General features: G+C 27.2%; 7 protein-coding genes and 1 long non-coding RNA gene across 12 annotated transcripts in view; 4 read left to right on the top strand and 4 right to left on the bottom strand.

The window, feature by feature from the left end:
* The window catches only part of LOC118064717 (scavenger receptor class B member 1-like), a 34287-nt gene extending 32772 nt beyond the window's left edge, over positions 1 to 1515 (top strand). For 2 of the 4 annotated variants that reach the window (XM_035079525.1, XM_035079526.1), the window contains 2 exons: positions 220 to 464; positions 690 to 1514. In XM_035079525.1, coding sequence (XP_034935416.1) covers positions 220 to 464; positions 690 to 1040 — 596 coding nt within the window. In that variant the 3' untranslated portion in view covers positions 1041 to 1514. Of the gene's footprint in view, positions 1 to 219; positions 465 to 689 lie in introns of all 4 variants that reach the window. The other 2 variants (XM_035079524.1, XM_035079527.1) reach the window with 2 other exon arrangements.
* A 1133-nt stretch (positions 1516 to 2648) lies between these two features.
* CycG (cyclin G) lies at positions 2649 to 11487 on the bottom strand. Of its 2 annotated transcripts, none has more exons than XM_035079383.1 (6): positions 11307 to 11487; positions 7947 to 8194; positions 7393 to 7809; positions 7043 to 7288; positions 6752 to 6960; positions 2649 to 6664 (listed from the first exon to the last, which is right to left on the bottom strand). In XM_035079383.1, the coding sequence occupies exons 2-6, from the start codon at positions 8064 to 8066 to the stop codon at positions 6619 to 6621; spliced, it is 1038 nt and encodes a 345-aa protein (XP_034935274.1). In that variant the 5' UTR covers positions 8067 to 8194; positions 11307 to 11487; the 3' UTR covers positions 2649 to 6618. The 2 variants fall into 2 exon arrangements, with proteins under 2 accessions (XP_034935274.1, XP_034935275.1); XM_035079384.1 differs by lacking the exon at positions 11307 to 11487 and adding an exon at positions 9178 to 9379.
* Positions 9889 to 11317, top strand: LOC118064644 (uncharacterized). Its single transcript, XR_004690068.1, has 3 exons — positions 9889 to 10081; positions 10148 to 10269; positions 10352 to 11317. It is a non-coding gene; the product is annotated as an uncharacterized lncRNA (long non-coding RNA).
* Positions 11488 to 11758: 271 nt separating the features above from the next.
* LOC118064643 (putative glutathione-specific gamma-glutamylcyclotransferase 2) lies at positions 11759 to 13443 on the bottom strand. The gene is made up of 2 exons (XM_035079385.1): positions 13114 to 13443; positions 11759 to 12997 (listed from the first exon to the last, which is right to left on the bottom strand). The coding sequence occupies exons 1-2, from the start codon at positions 13246 to 13248 to the stop codon at positions 12446 to 12448; spliced, it is 687 nt and encodes a 228-aa protein (XP_034935276.1). The 5' UTR covers positions 13249 to 13443; the 3' UTR covers positions 11759 to 12445.
* A 306-nt stretch (positions 13444 to 13749) lies between these two features.
* Ing5 (inhibitor of growth protein 5) lies at positions 13750 to 15190 on the top strand. Its single transcript, XM_035079424.1, has 3 exons — positions 13750 to 14032; positions 14277 to 14908; positions 15059 to 15190. Exons 1-3 carry the CDS (start codon positions 13996 to 13998, stop codon positions 15158 to 15160), a joined length of 771 nt encoding a protein of 256 aa, XP_034935315.1. The 5' UTR covers positions 13750 to 13995; the 3' UTR covers positions 15161 to 15190.
* Positions 15191 to 16960: 1770 nt separating this feature from the next.
* Positions 16961 to 18489, bottom strand: beta3GalTII (beta-1,3-galactosyltransferase 6). Its single transcript, XM_035079434.1, has 2 exons — positions 17485 to 18489; positions 16961 to 17404 (listed from the first exon to the last, which is right to left on the bottom strand). The coding sequence occupies exons 1-2, from the start codon at positions 18174 to 18176 to the stop codon at positions 17119 to 17121; spliced, it is 978 nt and encodes a 325-aa protein (XP_034935325.1). The 5' UTR covers positions 18177 to 18489; the 3' UTR covers positions 16961 to 17118.
* Positions 18454 to 20970, top strand: LOC118064669 (cell division cycle 7-related protein kinase). The gene is made up of 9 exons (XM_035079433.1): positions 18454 to 18641; positions 18772 to 18988; positions 19264 to 19357; positions 19424 to 19566; positions 19652 to 19766; positions 19864 to 20050; positions 20155 to 20304; positions 20452 to 20564; positions 20704 to 20970. Exons 1-9 carry the CDS (start codon positions 18593 to 18595, stop codon positions 20824 to 20826), a joined length of 1191 nt encoding a protein of 396 aa, XP_034935324.1. The 5' UTR covers positions 18454 to 18592; the 3' UTR covers positions 20827 to 20970.
* Positions 20849 to 24379, bottom strand: unc-45 (unc-45 myosin chaperone). The gene is made up of 3 exons (XM_035079432.1): positions 24244 to 24379; positions 23270 to 24031; positions 20849 to 23173 (listed from the first exon to the last, which is right to left on the bottom strand). The coding sequence occupies exons 2-3, from the start codon at positions 24020 to 24022 to the stop codon at positions 21095 to 21097; spliced, it is 2832 nt and encodes a 943-aa protein (XP_034935323.1). The 5' UTR covers positions 24023 to 24031; positions 24244 to 24379; the 3' UTR covers positions 20849 to 21094.
* Positions 24380 to 25078: the final 699 nt, after the last annotated feature.

Raw genomic sequence — 25078 nt, 5'->3', positions numbered from 1 at the left:
TAAATTATTAATTAATTGCTAATCGCTGACGTAAATATCAATATGATTTCTCTAGCAGCGATTATTAGTCAATAATACAGAAAAAAGTGAAATAAAAAAATGTAGTCTTGATAAAAAAATTAATGAGAAGAGAGTAAAATTTATTGATTATTTCTGATTATTATGAGTAAGATTATTTTTTTTAAATGAATTAATAATGTAGATTTATTTTTATTACAGGGTTTCCAATAGCATTATCATATCCACATTTTTATAAATCTGATCCATCACTTTTGGAAGCTGTAGAAGGACTTTCACCCGTCCAAAAAGATCACGAATCTTATTTCTTTATTCAGCCTAAATCAGGTCTTCCTGTCGATATAGCTTTTCGGTTTCAAATAAACATGGCACTTCAAGACATCAGTCGTATTGCTAATGTTGAAGGATTTTCCAATGTTGTGCTGCCATTACTCTGGTTTGAAATAGTAAGTCAATCTTTTTCTATATTTATTCCTAGTCTTTAGATAGACAATGATTTTAAACAATCAACACTTGGTGTTATTAATTAGCGAAATAATTAATATTGTACTTTTTTAATTAAAAATGAATTTCTAAGGACTACTTTAGCCTTTTTAAATTTATTTGATATTCAATCAAACTGTTTGAGCTCACTCATAAAAGAGCCTTAATAACATTATATTTTGTTTCAGGGAATGTATGAACTACCAGAGGCTTTAAACAACAAATTCATTTTGTACATAAATGTTTTACCAGTTGTTCAAGAAGTTGCTGTTTATGCACTATTTTTGGGCGGAATTATATTTTTAACGTGGAGTGTGGTGAAAATTCTTCTGTATCAACCTAAAACTTCATCAAGCCGGTCTACACAGTGGTTCGAAACAGAACTCCAGAAGAAAAGATTGAACTTCTTCAATGATAAACGCAGCTCTTTTAGGGGGAAACCAATGGATACCTATTATAATTCTCTACTTGAACCAAAAGAAGAAATGACACCGATGACTGCTATGGATAATTCAGAATTCAAAGAAGATTTAGTATGACTTTATTTACATAAGAGATAGAGAACTGATTAGTAAATTCTGATAAATATGTGCAGCATGAAATTCACAAGTTATACACTGATCAATTAGTTTATTATTTATTGAATTTGTTGTCGAAAAAAATCAAAAAAATTTTTACAAAAAAAACTTAGCCCATCAGATAAGCTCATACTTTATATAATGGAGGGAGTTTTTTTTACTTTTCTACCAAGATGAATTTTTAGATTGTGATTGAATGAATTTCATTCGACGAAAAGTATTATAAAATAATAACATGACATAGAATAATCACTTTTTAATTATTGAAATCTGGTTAAATATCATTAAAGATATTTACTTCACGAATTTTAATAAATTTTTATTACTTATTTAAATATTGAAAAAAATTTTTGAAAAATGTAAGCTTTGTTTAAGTAACATTATAAACAAGCCTCAAACGCGTTTGATAATTGTAAATATGTAAATAACTTATACTATTGTTAAAAGGACTAGTTTTATGTTAATAAGAACGTTGACTTTTATAGAGTAATTAGTTAGTCAATAATTTGAATTAGCTAATTAAAATTTTAAATAGTTAATAATATTATCAATATATATTAATGATAATTATTATCTCAGGAAAGAAATGATATTTAATTTGATAAATGTGATGAAACATTTTACATTGTATGAATGAATATTTGGATATTTAACTAATAATCAGATTATTAATGATTATAGATATTTAGTGACATGTTGATAAGCATATTATTTAACTTACCTCATTTTTTATTCAATAATTTAAATAACTTTTATTCCATTATTTGAAAAAATAATCAAAAATTGAATTGAATCGAACATTATATAAAACTAAGAAAAATAATTGTACCATTTTCAGTTTAGTTGAAGCTCATATTCTATTTTGAAAAATGAAGAACAAACTTTTGTGATTCAAATATTTTATCAAACATGACAATTATTCCTAAAATATTTATTTATAAGTGATCAACCCTCTTGCCTAATTTATACAATATTTTTAAACAATACTAAAAAAGTTTATTATTTCGCAAATAAAAACAATAGCTTATTTTACTAAAGGTGATCATATAGTACATTTTAATTTAAAATTAAAACTGATCACTACGCAAGTTATACTTGAGAAAAAAATAATCAGCATTTTAAGACCATATAAAATATTCATACAATCCTTTATAACAATATATCTGATTATATTATTAGCTTTAAAATCATTTTATAATTATATTATGTACATAGGAATGTAACAATAATGTTTTTGTCATTTATATTGTCATATGTTGGATAACACGTAAATTATCATGTGTAAATCTTGCCAGTGGAGTATCGTCAATGCTACGATTTCTTGAATTATTGCTCAATAAAGAATTTTTTATATTAAAATAATCGTTTTCTTATTGTATTTTATGTTTATAATCACCAATAAAATCCATTTATAACTGATTAGATTGTGAAATAATAGAATATTACACACCAAAATTGAGATTTTTTTTTATTTTCGCTAGGGAGGAAATTAGTCGTTTTCAGAACCGGGACGAAACTTCAACTTTCGGGGGGCTTATAACAAACATTACATTTTTAATATTTCGATAGCAAATAAAATTTCATGGTAGTAATAATAATAAATAAAGGTAGGTAAGTAAAATAATTAAACCATTCAGTAAAAGCCCTAACTTATTTTATTCCACAAATGTAAAAGTTTGCGTATAAACAAGTTGACTTTTTATATATTTTACAGTCGAAATCCAATGGAAGATAGATAAATGTATGTTTCATTTAATTTAAAATAATTACTTACACAATATCAATAAATATCAATATACACTTAATCATCAAACATATCCAATTATAACATAATTTGGCTTGAGGCTAACATGGAAGGTTTTTTTTTTGGATTTAGTCATTCAGCTAATATTTTAATAAACTTTCCAAAATTCACTTATATATTCATAAGCTATTTTGCAAACTAGCAAAAAATATTATCTGAATGATTTTTTTTGTCATTTTTAAAATCAACATCTACTTACTTTTCTAACATATCAATTAACTTTTCAAAATGATTGTTTCGTTCGTTTATTGACAATAGAGATTACTTCATACTAAATTTAAATATACTCTATTCACCATTCGTGTTTTCATTTATTAATAATATTAATATTATTGTTATTATTATCATCAATTGATAGATTTATAAATAATTCAGTACTCGGTATAATTTTTTTAACAATTATAATGATTATTTATTAATCTTTTCATCTAATGAAACATCTCATATGATACGTGTTCGAATTCGCTTGAATACAAAATCTTTTTGTGCATCGGATAAATAGTCAGGTAGATGAAAGATTATAATTTAATTCTATGTTATTATACCGATTGTTTGATTATTGTATTTTTGTCTTTTTTTTTTTTTGTAAGTTATTATTAATTTAAAATGTTCAAAAATGCCAGTACTTTCTTATCAAAATATTGTTTTATTTCTTTTTTGTATCAATGCTTAATAAAGAAAAACTACATTTGGAAGAAATAGTTAATTAATGAAACATCTAATTAATTACGAATAAGTATATTTAGTTCTATAAATTGATTGATTTCGTTTTATTTAATGTTTAAGATGTTCATCAGTTGCTCATCAGCTTATATAATATCAGTGTCAATTTTTTAGGTTTATTCATTTGGAAGCAAAAAATGCATTTTCGTGAAAAATTTCAGAGAAAATATATACTAATGATCAATATAGTGGAATAATAATGGCTGAGATCTATTATCCTTCATTAAAGGGAAGGCAAATATAAACTATTCGGTACTCCATTACTAATGTATTCAAATTATTTTGTACTTCTGACAGTAATATTAAAATTGATACTCATTAAAACGATTTATTTACGATAATTTTGAAAAATAAAAAAGCTTTAAGGTCGTTATCTCGCGAGAGCAATTACTTAACAATTTCTTTTAAACCGCATTATTTTTATAGAATAACAATAAATGAATATTTTTTTTCTGAACAAAAAAGATGTGATTTCTAGAAATGAAGATATATTTTTTTTTCATTTATAGTTAATTCGATTTGGCTGAGGCGAAATAAAATTTCATACGAGTTCTCGAGAGATAACTACCTTAACAAGATTAATTCATTCTTTTGTGGTAAGATTATAAAAAAAAAATACATTAATATGTCATTTTTTATTAACTGATATATCAATTAATTAATCATCAGAACTTTTGTCATCATTGTCCTCAAATACTTTAACAATTTTAATCAAAAACTCATAATAAAAAATTTATATCAATGATACTGGTCTATTTTGTTTTTTATAGAATACTGTATATTAACTCAAGATATGCTCGAAATTTAATTTATTACAGTCATACGAAAAGAGTGCAATGATTTTAATTTTTTATACAAAAAACAAATAAATACAGCCAATTAGTCTTTTTATAAAACTCAAATTATTTTCAAAGTCATTATGTATTTCATGATAATTCACAAAAATTTTTAAAATAAAATAATTTCGAAATATCCGAAAAAATACAATTTTCATTAAAAAAATAATAATAACAGAAAAGTCTATTAATTTTGTATATAACACTTCTAAAACAATGTGAAACGAGACTTTAATAATATTATTTGCATAACTTTTATAATAATAATATGCAAATAAATAAGTTCTTGTTACTCTCAAAATTATTTAACATTATAATAATATGAAAAATTATTATTTGAATGTTATTATATCAATTGAATGCAGTAAAAATGCAAATAATTATTCATATTATTTTTATGTTATAATTTACATTTTATCGTCTCAAAAAGTGTTTCACAGCTCTCCTCTATAACCCTGAGATATGTAAAATTACCTCAAGAATGTTTTTATTACAATCTCATTAGCTTATTACATCTTTTTACTTGTATATAGAAGAAACGACTTTCAAACGTTAACAGTCGTTAAGATTGTTTGTTAATGATAAGCTCTCTTTCAATTATGAAAAAAAAATTTCATTGTTTTCTTTTTTTTTTTTTAATAAATAAGTTCTAATAGATCTAATAATTTATTGAAATAAAAAAGATCAATTTGTGTTGAATATTAAATGGAATTAAAATTATTTTGTGACTAGCACAAACTGGCTACCGTTTAAATTTCAATCATTTCTTATGCTCTACTCATCATTGTATCGATGCCAATCCAGACTATCACATTAAATCAATACATTTGAACGCAAAATGAACGCTTTTAGTGATATGGACGCATTATCAAAAAAAATGTGCTGATAAACTAATAACAAAACTCAGGATTAGACTGCAATAGTGTGGATGGAGAACTGTATAATTATTCTTAATCTAGGCCAGCGTTCAATTTGTATTTTTAATCATCCTTCAATCGATTATAAATTTATTTAAGTTTATTATTAAGTTAACACAAGACTTTTAGCATTTTTTTTTTCAACAGTATTATTGTAAACATTATTAAAATGAATTTTCTAATTTCTTAGGAGTGACATTTTATTTTAACAACTATAATAAACCATACGACATATTAATAAATAATTATTTAAACTTAAATGAACAAACATAGCAGCAAAACTGTTGTGTTAACTTAATAAAAACTACTTATCTTAAATTATTTATTATTTACATAAAGTTTATTAATTCAAATGCGTGAATAAATTTTAAAAATTATTAATTCGATTTCATTTTTATCACCAACAATTGTTAAGATAAATTTAATTTTAATTTACAGCTTTAGAAAAGCTATTTATTTTATGTAATAAAGTATTCTACACTTTTTGATATTTTCACGCATTTGAAGATTCACCAAACATTCATTAGAACTCATACTCTTTCATGTTCATATCGACATTTCAGGTTTTTTTTTGGCGATGTGTGATACAACAGCACCTCTACTTACATTTTCTATTACTTTCTAATAACCATTTTTCGAATGATAAACTTATAGATATTATTTGGACGATGATATCAACACAATAAAACATTCATACATTTAGTCCTTACACTATACAAAAAAGTATTTACTTAACTTTCAACATTCGATTTACTTGAGATATACGATTTTGCATTTTTTTTTATTTGCATTTTTACTTTATTTGTTTTTTTATTCATTTTGTAAATAGTAGTATTTATTTATTAGTTAATAATTAAATATTTAGATATAATATACCTAAATTCTGTAACAGTGGACAATCTACGTCATTTAAACCACTGTTGTATTTGTATCACATTAATTTTATATAATGTTTCAGCAAAAATTTTTTTAATTTAATTTTTAATTTGTTTTCCAAAGTCACAGCTCTTGTTGATACATTATATAACATCCGAATTCGTTTTATTATTGATTTTCTGTCTTTACCGCTGTATTGGTTGTTTTTTTTCTATGTCTTAAAATCAATAATGATGAAATAAATAGCAGAAAAAATATTCAAAAGAACATCTACAATTTTTTCCAATTCTTCAGATCAAACACAAACACACAACAATAAACACTCCAATAAAATTACAATTCAATATCATTTACCTTCTTCTTTTCGACTATAGAAAAATTTTTTAACGCCTTTTGTTGGGATGTCGACGTCCAAATTTACGATTTTTTCTGTAAATAATTATTTTGTTTAGTCTTATAAAAATTTTAATTCAATTAAATAAATAAAAGCTATTAAACCAATCGTTGAAAAATTACCTAATGCGGCTGGGTGATGGTACAGGTGTATGTTCAGCAATAACTGGAAGAACTGATGTAAACTTATCAGTCGGACGAAGCAACCGAGCAGTTCGAGATGATAGCCGCCATACAAGTCTTTGCCGATGAGGTGTTTGTTCTTGTGCGTTATATTTGCTTAGTATTGCGCTGACAGATTTATGTGTAGAGTAAAAATCTTCATCAGAAATCTACAATTTAATTCAAGTTTATTAGTTGGAATTTTTTTTATAGCATCAACACGTAGCATAATATTATTATGTTAATAATCACCTTGCACATTTTCCGAAGCTCACCAGCGAATTCTACAAGTCTCAGCATCTGATGAGCAGGAGCAGATGTTGAATCTATAGCTGATCCAGAACTAGACATAGATGTAGAATCAACATTGGATTCCAAACGGTTGACTGCGGAATCCAAATATGTGCAAAGAAGAACTAATGCTACGATAGAAGGTCTTAAACTTGCACAAATCCCGTCACATGCTATCATTTCTAACCTCAAAAGTAATTCTGATTCCTGAAACAAACAGACATGATTATAATCTTAAATTAAATTTGATCAAATCTAATTGATAACTTAATCAATTTTTTATAATTTGTTTAAGTTAAAATTATATATACCGTAGCAATGCTGATGTAGAGATCACCCAGCCCTAATTGAGATGCTGCAGTATGGAACATGACGTTAAATAAACGAAGAAAAGTAAGTGCTGTAATAGGTGTTGTACCAGGTGCCCACTCCAATTTATTGCGAATTAACTCCGACATACGTTTAAGATCACCACCAGTACATTTACATTGAGAAATGGATACGAGATGATCGGCATCAAGTGATTGAGCCATTTGGACGGCAGCTATGTGGAAAGATGAAACACTAATACAGGCCATATGCTTTGGTCGAGCTTTCATTTTGGTGAGAAAACGGTCCATCAAGTTAATTGCAATGAAAAATACATCCGATGGCAAATCATACCAAACTTTGAGGCACCTTAGAACATGTGCTGAGCCATCTCTGGCACCAATTGTAATCTCATCATTCTGAAATTCAAAAATATTGTTCATTAATGCATATGTACATCCATTATATCAGTTTTATGATAATTTATTTTAAATGTTTTATATAATAATTATTTAGATAAATATAAATACAATAGCAATCAGCTGATCATACGTACTTGAGTAGTAACAGGTAATTGAAGATTGGGCTGGTACTTGATCTCCAGTACAAGAGCCTCTTGCAATTGTTCAAGGAGCAAGTGGATTGCATCCGGTACAGGCGAGCCTGATGAGTCCATTCCTGCGATGTGTGACCAGTAAATTGAGAAAAGGTAGCAAGTCTCACTACTACTTAACGTCTAGAATTAGTAGTATGCTTGCAAACCAGTCACACTACCAAGAATGACGCAGCTGGCTAGCCTTGTATCTGTAAAAAATAATGAATAAAAATAAAATTAATTTCAAAATATATAAAAAAATATTTAACTGGGTAAATCAAATTTATAACAGTTCATGACTAATAATACGTTCGTATGATAACATAATTGATGATATTTTAGTGTAGTAAATAAAAGTATGTTTAATGAAAATAACATTAGTATAATTACTTCTCGAAATGTCAAAACACCTTGACATAGTAAATAGTTAAGTACTCTGCATTTATTATTATATAAAATAAAATACTTAAAGAAGTATATTCTATTCGATCTTTATCATATGGATTCATGATTTCAAAATTATGTGATAAAAATAACTCTAAAAATTCAATCTTATTTTTATTGCTATTTAAATAAATTATTATATAGTTATTATATAATATTCTAAGTTTTTTAAATTTATCTATAGATTATCACTGCTAACAAATGAAATTACATTTAAATATTCCATTAATTAAATGATCAAGAGATAAAATAATCAGACCATAATTATTTAATATGTGTCAATACGTGAATGGTATGTGAATCCACTTACACTGATTCAGACATATATCTATCATCAGAATTTTGAATGTATGCTTATGTACGTTGAGAATGAACGAGAACTTGCTTGAACTTGTTCATGCCTGTTCAGTCTACACATTTATAATCGACAAAATAATCTTAATTTCAAGCTTTTTCCAGCACATTAAAAAAAATTATTTATTGAATTTTTGAGTATTAAAAATAACGGAACTTTCATAACATTAATCCTTTTATTTTTTTTATCCTGATAAATAATTTAATAAGATTATTAATTTTCTCCTGTATAAAATTCTCTTGATAAGAAATTTTTATCATGATTTTTTTTTTTATTTTTCACTTTTATCAGAAAATTTTGAAAAGATTTTTAAAACCAATTAGAGATACCATAGTAACAATATATTCATTGGTATTGTAACAATAAAATGAATTAGATTTAATAAATACTTACAAAAGACACAAGATGATTGTCTTTATCACAGATTTAATATTTAATTATTAAAACAAGCTTAATTCAATTTAAGTTGAGGTAGATTATGTTATGTTTTAAAAAATCTGATGCAATGATGTAAAAAACTATACCCAAAATTGCTTTATTGTATAAGTAATGCTAATGAATTCGTTGAATAATTAAAATTTGTTAACGAATTTAAAAAAAAAGATTTCAATACTTCTCAGCAATAATATAATAAATAAATATTCAAGTTATATAATAAAAAAACTCAGTCTCAGTTGACAATAAATTAAATTGTTTAAATAAATTTTTATGACTTAGACTTTTCCAGACAAATATTGAATGGAATGTTTTAATACTCAATAAATAATTTAACTTTTCACACAATAAATATTTATTAATTTAATTCTAATAAATAAACTTGTTGCTGAGATGTAGATGATTCAATACAGTCTTCTATCAACGATTTTTGGCGGTTATTAGATTTTTTTAGGTTATACAATTTAACAGCACTTTATTTCTGAATAAAACTTTATCTTAATCAGTCTTGAACTTCACTTTTATTCAATACACTTCTATTTTTGGAAATTTCTTTCAGTAAACTCCTTTTCTTTTAATCTTTTTCGCGTACGTGAAAACGAACGCATTCGCTACAAGTCGTTGACTTCATCTGTAACTTCTGTAGAATTTCAGTGAGTAACCGTGCTTTCTCCCATTGGTGGTTGGCGCTATATTGTATGCGCAGAAAGGTGAACAAATGCAAGGGTTCTGCGCAAGCACAGCTGATGCAATATTTTTTTGTTTTTTAACAAATGTTACTCCAATATAATCAACTATCCAACTGTATATTTTAATTATTTATTATTCAAAAAAAAAAAAAAACACGCACATCATATCTAATGTAAGATAACCTCTTAATATGATATTCCTTTTTTTCTATTGTTACAAATCTATCCCTTTTTTCCAGGTCATAAAGAATAAAATCTCCATCAATGACACTTGTTATAATTGGTAAACAATGGGTAAGAGCGTAATTACATTAAATAAAAGTTTTATAATGAAATTAATAAATAACAAAGAGATTTGAAGGTTAGTACCGCTTTTGGTCCAGTACACAGGTTATGACTGTATATCACGAAAAAAAAATATATAAAAATAAATTTTTATGTAGGACTGTAGGGGCGTAATGACCTTGTGATGAACATCAAGATTTCACCCACAATAAAAATATATTTACTATCGATGACGACATATTTTAAAAAATCTATATTTAAAAAAAAAATTTCACAAATATGATCAAAGCAATTATTGTCGGGTACAAAAGATAATAAATTAATATTTTTCCAAGGTAAATTTATATCATTATAATATTGACCACAATTTTTAACAATTAATTCCAGTCATAAGAAATGTATTTCTTCAGAAGAAAGTTCGACCTTGAAATACATGAAAAATGTACCTGCATTTTATTGTGTAAGAAAAATAAATGTTCAAAAAAATTTATAGCCTTGCAATTATGTATATTATTGCGAAGCAAATTTAAGAATTCTATGAATTGAATTTTTGGCATCAAAGTTATAGACATTGTAGTATAAGTAACATAGAAATTATACTACACTCAAAGGCGTCGAAAGCAAGCCGATTAAATGTATGATGAAAGGATTTCATTATGTTTCTTTGTTTGATAAAATCAGCTTAAAATAGCTCCTTGTTTTGATCTTACTCGACATAATAAATGAGTCATAGTAAACAAATTTAAATAGATCTACTAATCCTTCAATACATGAAAGTATTTGCTATTGTTTACATTAATGGAACCATTAGTATCTCGATTATTGACATTTTTAACGAATAGAAAAGAGGGGGTAAGTCTTTGTTACGAAACACAAACACTTGCTGATAATCTGGGTTAATAATTAAAATACACCAAAATTCGTACATTAATCTGGTGAAATAATTGATGAAGAAAAAAATAGAGGAATTAAATTAATTAATTAAATTAATTACGTTGTATTTACGATGATACGGTTGATAAATATCAAGCGGTTTAAATAGCCGTAAGAAGTTTGTTTTGCAAAAGTTGTTTAGAACACAATGATTTTGATGGTTATTTATAATTTACTCACCCGGATGCGTCCTGGAGAATTTACTTTATGATATTAACTAATTTTGATATTTTTGTTGTTGTTAAAATTCCAAAGAATTGAGAAAAAACTGAGCTTCAGACTACTCAGCTCAACTTTGACAGTTATGCGGTCAACAAGCAATGGCGTCGAATCATCCAGCTGATCTTCGTGATCATGGACGAATCACACGCCTTCAACGATTGATCCGTCAGAAAGTAGTCCCGCTTATTGATGAAAAAAATAGTGCGTTTAAAATACTAAGTACATTTAAAAGTTTGTTTATTATTAAAAATAAATATCAATAGGCAATGTACAAAAAATGTAGGTTAGAGAATGTATTTATTAAATGAATTCGCCATTTATGAGAGAAATTGTACGGTAAAATAAATAGGGCGCGAAATTTGTATTCATCACGTCAATAAAAACGTGATAGTAGTAATGAGTGATTTAGATATTATAATAAATATTTTATTAAACAATTTATATCTCAATTTACAAGCATAAATAAAATATCAAATTTTTGGTGACAATCGTTTCCAAATGTAATCTATTCTATTAATCCAATCAAGCTTATTCTTGAATAACTCGAACTCATTTCCGAGGTCATTTTCGTACAATACTTTGAATATTTCCAATTAATTTGTGCGACAATATTTAACAAATTAATTAATGAATTTTTAAAGTATTATAAGAAAAATAATCTCGGACATTAGTTCGAGCATTCCAAGAATAAGTTTGATTGGACTATATTTAACAAAAACATTTGAATTAACATATTTAATATTCTTCTAACTATTTATAGTATTTCATTATTATTATTAAAATAATAAATATTCACATATTTATAAAATTTGGAATAAATAGTATTTAATTCGGCGAAAATAATATTCAGCTTATTTAGTAATTTTATACATAATTTAAGCTAGTCTACATTTCCTCCTCAAGTGTGAAATATATTATTTTATAAAAAGAACCTTTTAAGTTTGTTTCAATGTCCAAAATTGTAGAGTATTCTTTGTTAGATAATTAGCTTATTAAAAATTCATTATCGCTTAATGGACTGGTCTTAGTGTTGAACGAAAATGATTTTAGTGATAATCTAAAATTCATCGTTCATTTTAAAACTATAGTAGAATTAATCAGTCGTTGTCTTTTTCAGTAGTTTTATCATCATCTAATTTTTTCACAGCCTGTTCCAATGAAAATAAATGATCATCGATAACACCTGGTGCGATCACTTTCATAGCAGATGCAAGTTTATATAAATATTCTGTGTTAGTACCACTAGGGCCATGCGCATTAACTATATGTTTGGCAATTGTCTCCAATGTCTCTGTTCCAGCAAAGTTTGGATTATCTTCTGATCCAATATAAATAGTGAGGTAGAATGGTTTCTCTTCCGTAGTTTCGTCATCTTCTTTTTCACCGTTAGATTGTTTGTGAATTAGAGCGTTTTGTATAAAAACCTCATTTGATATGTTGGTATCATTGGTAGAAGATGATTGATGATGATTTTTTATCGATGGGTCACAGGGATAAAATAAAACAGTTTTTCTTTTATATCCACCTTTTTCTCTGAAGTCTAGATGATTTACAACACTATCAACATTCTCTGCAGCTATTTTGTAAGCAATTCCCCATACTTCATCTTCAGAATTGTTAGAAGCTAGTAATGTAACAACTCTACCTGGCTGTAAAAAAGATATAATATTTAAAAAGATAACAAAATTACTTGGAATAATTGAACCTTTTAAATTAAAATTTGTGTTCCATTTTAGAAATAAAAAAATTAATAAATAATACGTACTTTACTTGGAATGCCTCGATGATCTGTACTTTTTTGATAAAATCTTCTTACATAGCCTTTAATATGTCCAACAAGTTTTCTCTCATAAGGAAAATCAACTTTCCAGATTAAAGATCCGTATCCAAAAACCCACATAATTGATTTACTAGTAATAACGACGGGAAAATTTTTAATTTAGTTATACCAAGAAATTAAATATTTGATTGTGAATCTAAAAGTTATTCTATGCATATTGATATGCAGTCTTGATGCAACATAATTTTATTGGATTATTACTATTTTTCTTGACATGACCTTCAATTACCCCATTATTTATCAGTGAAATAACCTTCAAATTTATAGATCAAACTTACACTACCATCTCGTGGCGAATAGCTGTACATAAAAAATGTTTACATGTATTGTTTTTATACAATTATTTAATTAAATTCTCTATTTTAAAATATAACCTTTATGTTATACGGAAAAAATAATTTATAAGAAAACAAATAATTTAAATGTTTACAGAAATAGGTTAAAAAAAACTAAAAAAAGCTAATTTGAAGGTTAAAAATTTGAAAAAATGCTACCTGGTAGTTAAAAAATGGAGATTAAATAAGTGTTTTATGATCATCCTAGACGTCGCTAATGTCTCTCTTGTGTCGTGTAACATTTGGCAGGTGGTAACCATGAATAAGATATTTCACGTTCGGCCATTGATCGTACATTTTATAAATTTGTTGATATATTATTCGAATAAACTATTCGTGAACATAGTTTAATCATGTTTTACGAAAGTGCTGGGTATCTAAAAAAATAAACAACATTTGTCCAAGATTTTTTTTTGTTTATTGTATTTATTATTTATTAACTAGCCTATAATAATTTACAAAATAAGTAAACATGACAAGTGCATTGTATTTAGAACATTATTTAGATAGTAAGTAATGTTTTGATAATAAATTAATAATAGTACAACTATTTTTTTCGTTACTTCGTATTTATTCGTTATTTCATACTCTATAACACTTTTCTTTTATTACTAAATAATTACAGCTAATGGAGGTTAAATGTTTTCATTTTTTAGCACTATAGTTCTACTAACATGTTTGATACTTTTTAAAATAAATAGTACTTTGTTCATTTTAATATTATATATTTAACAATTTATTATTTATATTCAGGTTTGGAGCATCTTCCCATTGAATTACAAAGGAATTTCACCTTAATGAGGGATTTAGATGCAAGAGCTCAAGGTCTTATGAAAGATATTGATAAACTAGCGGATAATTATCTAAAAAATCTTAAAAAAGAATCATCGGAAAAGAAGAAAGAACAATTAATGCACATTCAAAGTTTGTTTAATAAAGCTAAAGAATATGGAGATGATAAAGTTCAATTAGCAATACAAACATATGAATTAGTGGATAAACACATAAGGAGATTAGATTCTGATTTAGCAAGATTTGAAGCAGAGATTCAAGACAAAGCTTTAAATAATAATAGAGTTAAAGAAGAAGGTGGAGCTAGTAAAAAAGGCAGGAAAAAATTAAAAGAAAAAGAAAAACGTAAAAAAGGAACAGCTGGTGCTAGTAGTGAAGATGAATCTAAAAGCGTAAGGAAAAAACAGAAAAAAGGTGGCTCGGTTGTTTCATCAGCATCCACTGGAGCTGTTGGTAGTGGAGCACAAAATGATACTTCAGCACTTGGCCATCCTGCTGATGTTCTAGACATGCCTGTTGATCCTAATGAACCTACTTATTGTCTTTGTCATCAAGTGTCATATGGAGAGATGATTGGATGTGATAATCCTGATGTAAATATATCGATCAGCCTTTATATTATGTTTTCATGATCTTTATTACAATCTTCAGACTCTAATAAATATCATGCAGAAGAGTTTTAATATATTTTCTATACTTTAGCTTAGATGAATTAACAATTTAAAAATTAATTTTTTTTACAGTGCCCGATAGAATGGTTCCACTTTTCATGCGTTGGATTAACAACGAAACCTAAGGGTAAGTGGTATTGCCCAAAGTGTACTCAAGATCGAAAGAAAAAATAATTTTATTAATTATGTGCATTAATAAAAAAATTTTACAAATTAAACAAGAAACTAGAAAAAAAAGTGCATGGCACTGTTCAAGAAACTGCGGTCGGTCACTTAAAAATAAACTACTTGTTTGCATTGATTCTCTGGTGAAACGTGAAATTGATGTAAACTCGTTTTTATGCATAGAAAAATACCAATTGATATGTTAAAAACTACATTTGCATTGCATTTCTGTATAAAAACAATTAAGATGATAAAGAAATAAGTATTGATTGGGTATATTTACCCAAATCTGAAAATAACAAACCTTAGCTATATAACTATTATATTAAAACTATTATTTATTGTATGTACATAATTATAAATGGACCATTTGTTTTATATAGAAGCAATGCAAATCAGTTTTTAATTAATTTATCACATAAATTTTTTGAAAATCGGCCATTATTACTGTTTTTGTGAAAATCAAAAATCGAAAGGAATTTTTTTTTTAATTCATTATATTACATTATTTATTCTCTTTTAAATAAGAATAAAAAAAATTGTTCAATATTTTTAATGAAAAATATTATTTTGGCCCATTTTCGAATATTTGTGATTAACTTTGTTCAGTTAATGAAGAAAGTACGGTTCTATTAAATCTGTATTAGTGATTTATACTCTTTTAAAATATGTCGCTCTTTACAACATCTTGTACATATATTCTATGAGTTGATGCGATAGTTGAATACTGTTTTTATATTTTATAAGTGATGAAAAAAACTGTTAAAACAAGAATGATTATTAATTATAATATCCACACCAGTCTTATATCATAAGTATGAAATTGTAATTTTTTATATGACTTTATTTTAAAAAGAATCAAAAAACTTTTTTATTTAACATATATGCAATTTATTTTAACGTTTCCTAAAAATAAAATAGATCATTTAAGATGAAGATAATACTAATAAAAAAGAATTTTAGCATAATTTATTTGATTTATTACTAATTCAAATTTATTCGTAATTAGAAACCAGATAAAATGATTTTCCTATTGTATGTTGAAGCATGTTAATGTTTTTGTAGATTTTCGTATGTAATAATACGCAATCATAAATCATGTCACATTCGTTTACATCAATAATATTACAACAGTTTCATCCTTTATTCGATCTGTAGAATCCTAAATTTTTAGCAAGATAGAATTTGAGCTTATCTTTTATCAAAATACTTTAAAACTATCCATTAAAATTTTATTGTTTATTTTGTTTTTCCAATAACTATGTAAAATTTAGATTATTTAAGTTGTTTTATTGATAGTAGATCTTTAGAAAGTATTATGTAAATAAATAATAATTTATTAGAAGGAATATTTTTTTTTTATTATTCTGAAAAATTATCTCAACTAATCTTAAATTTTATTTCTATTTTTTAAAGCTCAGAAATGTTGCTTGATAAGTAAACAACTTATTGTAATAGTGAACGAAAGACATATAAAAATTTTTAACAAAAATACCATTTTTAATTCTGGTTAAATAATAATTGAATAGTAATTATGATTATATATATCATAATTAAATATTTGCATAGAATTTTTTTTAACACAAGCAACTAGTTAGATTTATTTACAATAAGATATCCAGGTTTTCATTAGTAAAATATACTGAGAGAAATGAAAGTAAATAAAAAGTGTAACAATGCTAATAAAATTAAACTATTGGTAAGGTATTAGTTAATAAATAATGAATAGTTTACACTCATTTTTCTAAAAATTAAAATTTGATATTTTTATTTCGTAACAATGCACTATCTTAAATTAATTTTCACTTGCACAATAATGTTTTAATTTAACTGATTTACAAAATTTTTTATGAAATATAAGAGATAATGATTGAATATAATGATTATTAATTTTTATAGTCCTTTAAATTGACTAGATTCTTATTAGCAATGATTAAATATAAATTAAAGTGTTTATCAGAAACTTATTAAATTAATCCAGGCTTTCTTTCACAACATTGACTAGGAGGAGCAGTCCAATTATACTGATAGCTCATCCTCTCACTCACTTCTTGAGCACACAAATTTCCTGAAGTTTGATAATGATTATGTACACTTTGTATGCTTTCACTACTTTGTTTGTGAGTAATTAAATACTGATTAGAACAGCCTCTAGATCTATACTCGGTGTCGAAACGGATATCATGTTTTCTTTCAATATTTGCAACTGGAGCAAGCCATAAGCCAACAGATACATCTTCAGCATTGAATAACCTGGAAGGTAAACAATCAAACTAAAATAAAATAAATCAATTAATTATATTCAACGATTTAGAAAGAGGTCAAGTTCTTGCCTTAAATTATCAGCATTAACAGCAATATATTTAACCAGATTGTAAGACAATACATATCCACCACCAACAGCATATGGAAGATAATAATCACATAAATTCCATTCAGGCTCTTTCCAAGGTCCTCGTCTCTTTACATGAGCTTTTCCATTGAAAAAACCCCAGTACAATTCTTTCCGAGTTCCTTTAGCTTCCCAAGATTGAAGATTCACTAACAATTGTTGTAATAAAACAAACGAATCATCATCACATTTAAGTAAATAATCAAACGTATAATCTTCATAAATTTTTTGAAATGATTGTAGAACTTTTTTAGTCAGAGTTCCATAAGAATCTTGAAGTTTTGGTAGAAATAATAAATCTTTGAATTTCTGTTGTTCTGATTGAAGAGTTTCCAATTGTTCTTGATCAATATTTAACGTTCCTATGGCGAAGAAATGCTTGACATTGAAATTTCTATCAGAAATCCATGTTTTTCTGATTGTATCTCTCTGTTTCATGTTTCCTGGGCTAGTAAGAATGAGCACAATTAGCCTGTAATTTGGTTTATTTGTAACAGGATTCATCTTTGCTGTACATTCTTTTGATAATAATGAATAAAATGCTATTACAATGATGAACATCGTTATTACTGTGAACACATCAACTCGAAAGTTAATTTTTTTCTTGACAAGACGTTGAAAGGTGAGTGTCATACTTTAATTTGCCGGGTTGTTAATATTTATAGTCATGTATAATCAGATTAAATCGACACTTTCAACATTTGATTGAATTTTGGATTAATTTATAGTTATTAACACTAATTGCTATTCAATAATGTTAAACAAAAAATTATAAAACCAAATTTTCCGTTTTATTTAAACTTTTTTGATTTCTAGACATTTTTATGAGCTTTGACACATTATTGCAATCAACAATCAGCTGTTCGGAAAATAAACTGAAGCAAAACATACCCTCTAGTGGTAATTTTTATCAAAGCTTTATCACAAATTGTAAATAGAGTGATGTTCATAGGAGTTTTAGTTGGCTGGCGCTTATTTATTATTTTTAATTTTATTTTGAAGTTATTGTTTTATTTAACATCTAAAATAGTAAATAAGCAAATAAATGTATGTCTAATAGAAACATGGCTAGTCATGAAGCAGTAGAAAATGAAAAAGGTTAAGTTTTATAATAAAGTATAAAACTTGTAGGTTAACTTTTTATTTTTAGTTAATAACAGAAATGGATTCAACAATAAATTTATTATTTTGATGTTCATTTATCATTTTTTTTTATGTTTTCAAACAGCTCCAAAAAACGAAATCACTTTATTACTGAAAGAATTACCAATTATCGATGAATTATTCGAAGTACATTATAAGATCGGTGAAGGAACTTTTAGCTCTGTTTATTTAGCTACTTGTAAAAATAAACAGAATTCTAGAAAATTTGCTATCAAGCATATCATCCCAACTTATCCACCTGATAGGATTGAACTTGAATTACAATGCCTGCAAGAAATAGGGTGAGCTTGTTAACAACATTTCTTGGTGCACATAAGGTCACTGGTCCAACTGTTTCAACTTATTCGTATTCAATCAACTTCAAAGCAATTTTTTCTTCTATAAAGTCTCCATAATCATATTTCTTTATTGATTGAATGCAAAAAAACATTCTTTGAATACAAAATAAAATTTACTGAGCAAGAATAGGTTCATGAGTGACCATTGGGACATTGACCTTGCTTCTTTGTTCATTCAAATCATTCATTCAGTTTCAATTTCCTTTTTTTGATTGCAGTGGAGCAGATAATGTTGTAGGAGTAGAGCTGTGTGTTCGAAATGGTCCGTCCGTTGCATTTGTTATGCCTTACATGAGGCATAATAAATTTTCTGTAAGATTTTACTTATCACATATATGTTCTATTTATCAATCAATATTAATAAATATTTTATTTTAGGATTATGTAGGAAGTATGGATAAAACTGAACTTAAGTATTACATGCGAGCTTTGCTAATTGCATTACGAAAAGTACACCTGTTTAATATCATACATAGAGATGTGAAGCCTAGTAATTTTTTATATGATCGTCGTACAAAAAAGTAATGTTAATCAACTGTCAATCACTTATAAATTATTAATCAAAACCCCATAAATAATTTTCACTAGTCACTTCATTTATTCTAGATACTTATTGGTAGATTTTGGATTGGCTCAACGTTTTCGTAAAGAAGACAATCCTGATGAGGATAACACTTCCTTGACTGATACATTAAGTACAAAAAGAAAATTAATAGATGAAGTAAATATGATTTAGGATATAATATAACATAAAAAATTAATATTATCGATTGATCAACCCTGTTTTATTGTTATATATTTTTTTCCTATCATTTCAGAATAATCACAAATCTCCGTCTTTAATATCATCGAAAAATTCTGGAGCAGATAACAAATGTAGTTGTTTCGGGAAACCAAAAATTTGTTCAGTATGTGTAGTAAAACCGTCCCAAGTAGCATCAAGGGCTGGTACTCCTGGTTACAGACCACCTGAAGTTTTGTTAAAATATCAGTATCAAACTCCAGGTGAGATTTTTCATTTCTTAACTATCAATTGATCATGGCTGAGAAAGCTTTGCTTAGTATTCAAATAAATAGCTTGACAAATTTAACAGAATATCATTTTTTAGCGATAGATGTATGGGCTAGTGGAATTATAATGCTGTGCATCCTAAGTGCAACTCAACCATTCTTTCGATGCCCAGATGATTGCACTGCTTTAGCAGAAATAATATCTGTTTTTGGGACTGCTAAATTACAACAATGTGCGAGAAAATTGGGTAATAAATAAGCATCTCCATTGTTACAATTCTAATCACTTCTAGAATTGAATTCTAGTAGTTGAGAAAATCTGTTGACCTACACATTGAATTCTATGTCATTTTTAATTTAGTTTTTTATTAATTTGATTTTCATATTTACATCAGGTAAGAAATTGATATGTAGTGAAAATACACCAGGCGTTGATCTTGTAAATTTATGCCAAAAATTACGTAATCGGAGCATACATTCCAAAAGTAATGGTACTTCTTGCCGTAAGGTATTTTATTTTTGGTTTTATTTATTCTTATTATTTAATTAATTTAATATTATTTATTTAGGTTAATTATTATTATTATTTTTAAAATTAAAATTCTTTCAATTTAGTTACTAATTTATTTGAATTTTATTTTCAAAAGACTACTATACCAGAGCAATATCCACCAGAAGCATATGATTTACTATCTAAATTACTGGATGTCAATTATAAAACACGCATTACAGCTAATGACGCACTTGAGCATGCATTTTTAAAAATTTAAATTAAAGTATCTATAAAATTTTTAAAAGAAAACGACGATGATTTAAGGCAAATTCTTTATTTGTAAAAGATATACAAATTATTTTTTTTTCATGAAATAATTTTAAGTACAAGAGATTATAAATAAAAATTCTTTATTCTACAATCAAAGAATTAGTTTCTTATCAAAATAACTTCTTATTGCACGATATATATTTACAAAAAATATATATAAATAAGTAAATACATATGTTCTATGTATATATAATAAAACAAGATCAAATTTTCGCTTATTCTACGGATTCTAATGAATTGGAATTAGCGTTAGAATCACTAGGTCTTGATTCTTCTGGTTGTTTTTCAATAAGTTTCCATTTAGCAGCAGCTTCCAAAGCAGCAGCTGCAAGTTCTTTTACTTTTTTATTTTCCACAGTTTCACTTTTGGTGATGGCCATTAAGATTTCCATAATATCAGTTTCAATGACTTTAGTAGCTATTTCTTTATGGCTATTGATCATGTTTGAAACAATCACAACACCTCTATGTTGAAGATCTGAATTGGGATTAGCTAATAAGTAATGGATGGACTCTAGCCAATGTTTCGATTCGAAAATTTTATTACAAGCTTTAATACTGGATGCTGTGATCATGGCGAGTGCTCCTGACGCTGCTAAACTAGTATCAAGGTCTTCATCACTTGACAGAATAATCAGATACTTGATTCTATCATTTTCACCTTCGAAAAATTTGATGGCTTCTTCACACATAACTAAATTGTTGACAACCTGAGTCGCAGCACGTTGTAGCATTAAATGATCTTCATACATGTAAGTTTCAATTTTAGCAAAAGCTCCTTCTTTTAGAATATGTTTTCTAACATTATCATTAATACTAGCGATATTACAGAGAGCCATCAGAGCTTCAAAATTCTCTAATGCTGAACACTCTGGACTTAACAAATTAAGCAGAGGCCTGATCACTTCCATTATCCTTTGACCAGGGAAAGCTACTTCAGGATTCATTGTGATACCAAGTCTCGCCAGGGCTTGTGCTGCTTGCTTTTTACCCTTATCAGTTCCATCTAATGCCAAAGGTAGAAGAGCCTTAGCACCACCTTGCTGGACGACAATACCTCGAACTTCAGGTTGACTACAAATTGCATTGAACACTCGAGCGATTAATTCTTTACTGTTCTGACTATCAGTTTTAGATAAAGCGACAAGAGCTGATGTAACACCAGCTTTAGCTAGAGCTATTAGCCTCTTATTGACAAAATCAGGATCATCAAGCTCATGCTCTTCAGGAATATGATGTTTAGCAAACTTTGCCAGCTCAACCATTTCTGGAATTATTTCTTGTTTGTCATATGCATTACATAGATTTACAATAGTAGTGACGACACCATAAACTACTGATTTGTCGCCTGTTTTAGCGACTTCAATCATCGCTTGAATAGCTTCTTTATCTTCTATCAATTTTTCTTTAACTTCAGCATCAAATGTCAAGTAAGAAAGACCTTCTACTGCCCATTTTCGCATATCTTTGTCTTTCTTAGGGTTGATGAGAAACCTGCGACAAGCTTCTGCTAACTTCTTCGTAGCTCCATCAGCAAAAGGTCTGATTGTAACATCAGTTCCACCAGAACTGCCAAGTTTACACAAACCAACTAAAGCTCTGACACGAATGGAATCGTCTTTAGATTGATATAACTTCTTCAAAATCTTCACTCCTTGATTGATAATTGTTGTAGCTTTATCTTTTTTCGATGCTGCAGCTATGATACATTCGCAAGCGACTTTTTGTTGAAGAAGATCATCAGTACTAGCCATCACTAAAATCATCTGTAGAATTCCATCTCTAGCTACAATTGAATTTCCAACATCTAATGGACCAAGTAATAATGTCGTTATGGCAACTGTTACACGAACTTTCGACTCAGTATCTGGAGCTAAAAGCATCTCTTTGACATATTCATCAATCGCCGCACAATATTTTTCCTTAGCAGCGTCGTAATACATATTTTCATAAATTTTAGCTAAACAAACACTCGTCACAGTTCTTGTTGATGGTGTAATGTTCATTGCAGATTCATATTTATATTCTTCCAATTCGCTCGCAACTTCCATTAATCGTTGAAGTCCTCGGATGTCAACCAATCGTTCTGCCCAATCCAAAGCTGTGTAGTGCACGTTTCGCATGATCAATTCAATGATTGCATCACGAGCAAGACCAGTAATTGTTCGATTTGTTATGCTGAATACCAGGCATGTCAGCATGGTGTCAATTTCATTTTTGTACTTTTCACACATTTCTTTTTTTGGTTTCGAGTCTGGCTTGTTGTCCATACCACTGTAGCTATTTAAGACAGTCTGAAAAATAATTAACAAATCAATATTAGTAACTTGATGTATTGTAACATTTTTTTTAATTCTATTTAATTTATAATCTTGAAATAAAGAGCATACCTGCATGCAGTGTTGAGCCGCATTGACTCTTTCTTCATTTTTACTATTCAACATTTCTAAAAACCAAGGAAGACCTATTTCTTTGATAGCTGCTGACGTCCGGTCGATATTTTCTTTACATAACTCAGCTATAATTCTTATACATGCGATGATAATCTCGTCATTATTCTTTTCTATTTTAAGTAACTTCATTATTTTAGGTACCATTCCTTCTTTGAACATAATCTCAGCTCCAGCATGCTCACGAGAAAGAACCAGTAGATTATTAAAAGCAGTTTCTCGTTTTTCTTTACTAGTTTCCATACTGAAAGCTAGTTCAAACATCTGAGCAACTTTAGCACTGGTACGAGAGTTTTCTCTGTAACGTTCTTGAACTATTTCATGAAGTCTTGCTAATACTGGTTGGATTGCTTTATTATTCGGATCAACATTGATAACAAAACGAGCATCTCTGTAGGCTTCTTCATATCTTCCTAGTGCTTCTAAGGCTTGGCATCTTCTGAATAAAGCTTTTGGATCATTTGGGGAAATTTTCAAAGCTGCATCACAGTCTTTCATGGCATTTTCATATTCCTTTTGTTTGAGATAAACAGCAGCTCGGTTTTTGTAAAAGATGGATTTTTCTAAATTCTCTTCGTTGGATAATTTTAGAGCGTTGGTGTAATACTCCAATGCTTCATCCCAATTTCCTTTTTGAAACTCTTCGTTTCCTTTTTCTTTCAGTTCTTGGGGTGACAAAGTTAATTTCGTCATCTTGGTAAACTAGAAACAAATTTAATATGAGAATCAACGTCAATATTATAACTAAAACTATCAGAATAAATGTTGAAATAAGAAAGCTCGTAGCTATTGATGGAACAAATTAAATTAGCTCACAATAATTAAATTACAGGTTATTAAACTGCAATAAGTCGCTATAAAATTAATTGTTAATAATAATAACAATAATGTTTATCTGAATAAAAAAAAGTTACCTTCAATTGTTGATACTTTTCGGAGTGTGTTGTTTATTATGGTTAAAACGTATGCTTCACGTGATTTTTAATAACTGAACCCCTCAGCAAGGGAGCATTGCTTTTAAAAGATCTCATACAGAATAATCTAGACTATACTAGACGGAGTTTCGGTTGATTATTTTAGTTCGTTTTAAAATTAAACTTGCGTCTAAATAAAGAATGATAACATAGTCGACGTTTAAGTAAAAATAGTACACCATATACTATACAATTTGTTTTTATGATTCAGTCATCCAAATTGTTGGAACTGAAATATTATGTTGTGATAAATTATGTTAAATAACCCAACTAATTATGCAAAATTCAAATAAAAAATTGAATTTATATATAAAAATTTAAGAATGATATTGATTTGTTGTTATAAATATGATAATTTTATTGATAAATAAAAAATAACCTCATTTTGAAGCACTTTTTTTTATTCAAAACGCCGCTGAATTTTATTTGGTAACATAACCATAGATAAGTGTCTAACAAATAAAGGTTATGTTTCAAAATTTAACAACACAGAATCGGTTCATGTGTAAGCCGAGAGTGTCACTAGTGGTTCATTTTGATACAATTAAATCATTCATTAATGGGTAGAGGTCGCTGTGGTTGTCTTCTATTTGAATAGCGAAAAATATTGGAAAATTGAAAATGATTATCAATAGAAATAATCCAATATCATTTTATTAATTTATGTAGTTATTTGAAAACTCATTTTCTCTTTAATATTAATAGAATTTTATAAAAATTTTTGTTTAAATATTGTTTATTCGAAAATTTTTTTACATGCCTCAATAAAACATTG

The sequence above is a fragment of the Chelonus insularis genome, unplaced genomic scaffold (genome assembly GCF_013357705.1).
Source record: "Chelonus insularis isolate UGA/USDA-ARS -01 unplaced genomic scaffold, ASM1335770v1 contig_24_pilon, whole genome shotgun sequence".
Classification (NCBI taxonomy): Eukaryota; Metazoa; Arthropoda; class Insecta; order Hymenoptera; family Braconidae; genus Chelonus; species Chelonus insularis.
Note: the sequence above shows the minus strand (reverse complement) of the source record. Positions and strands in the feature narration are given on the sequence as shown.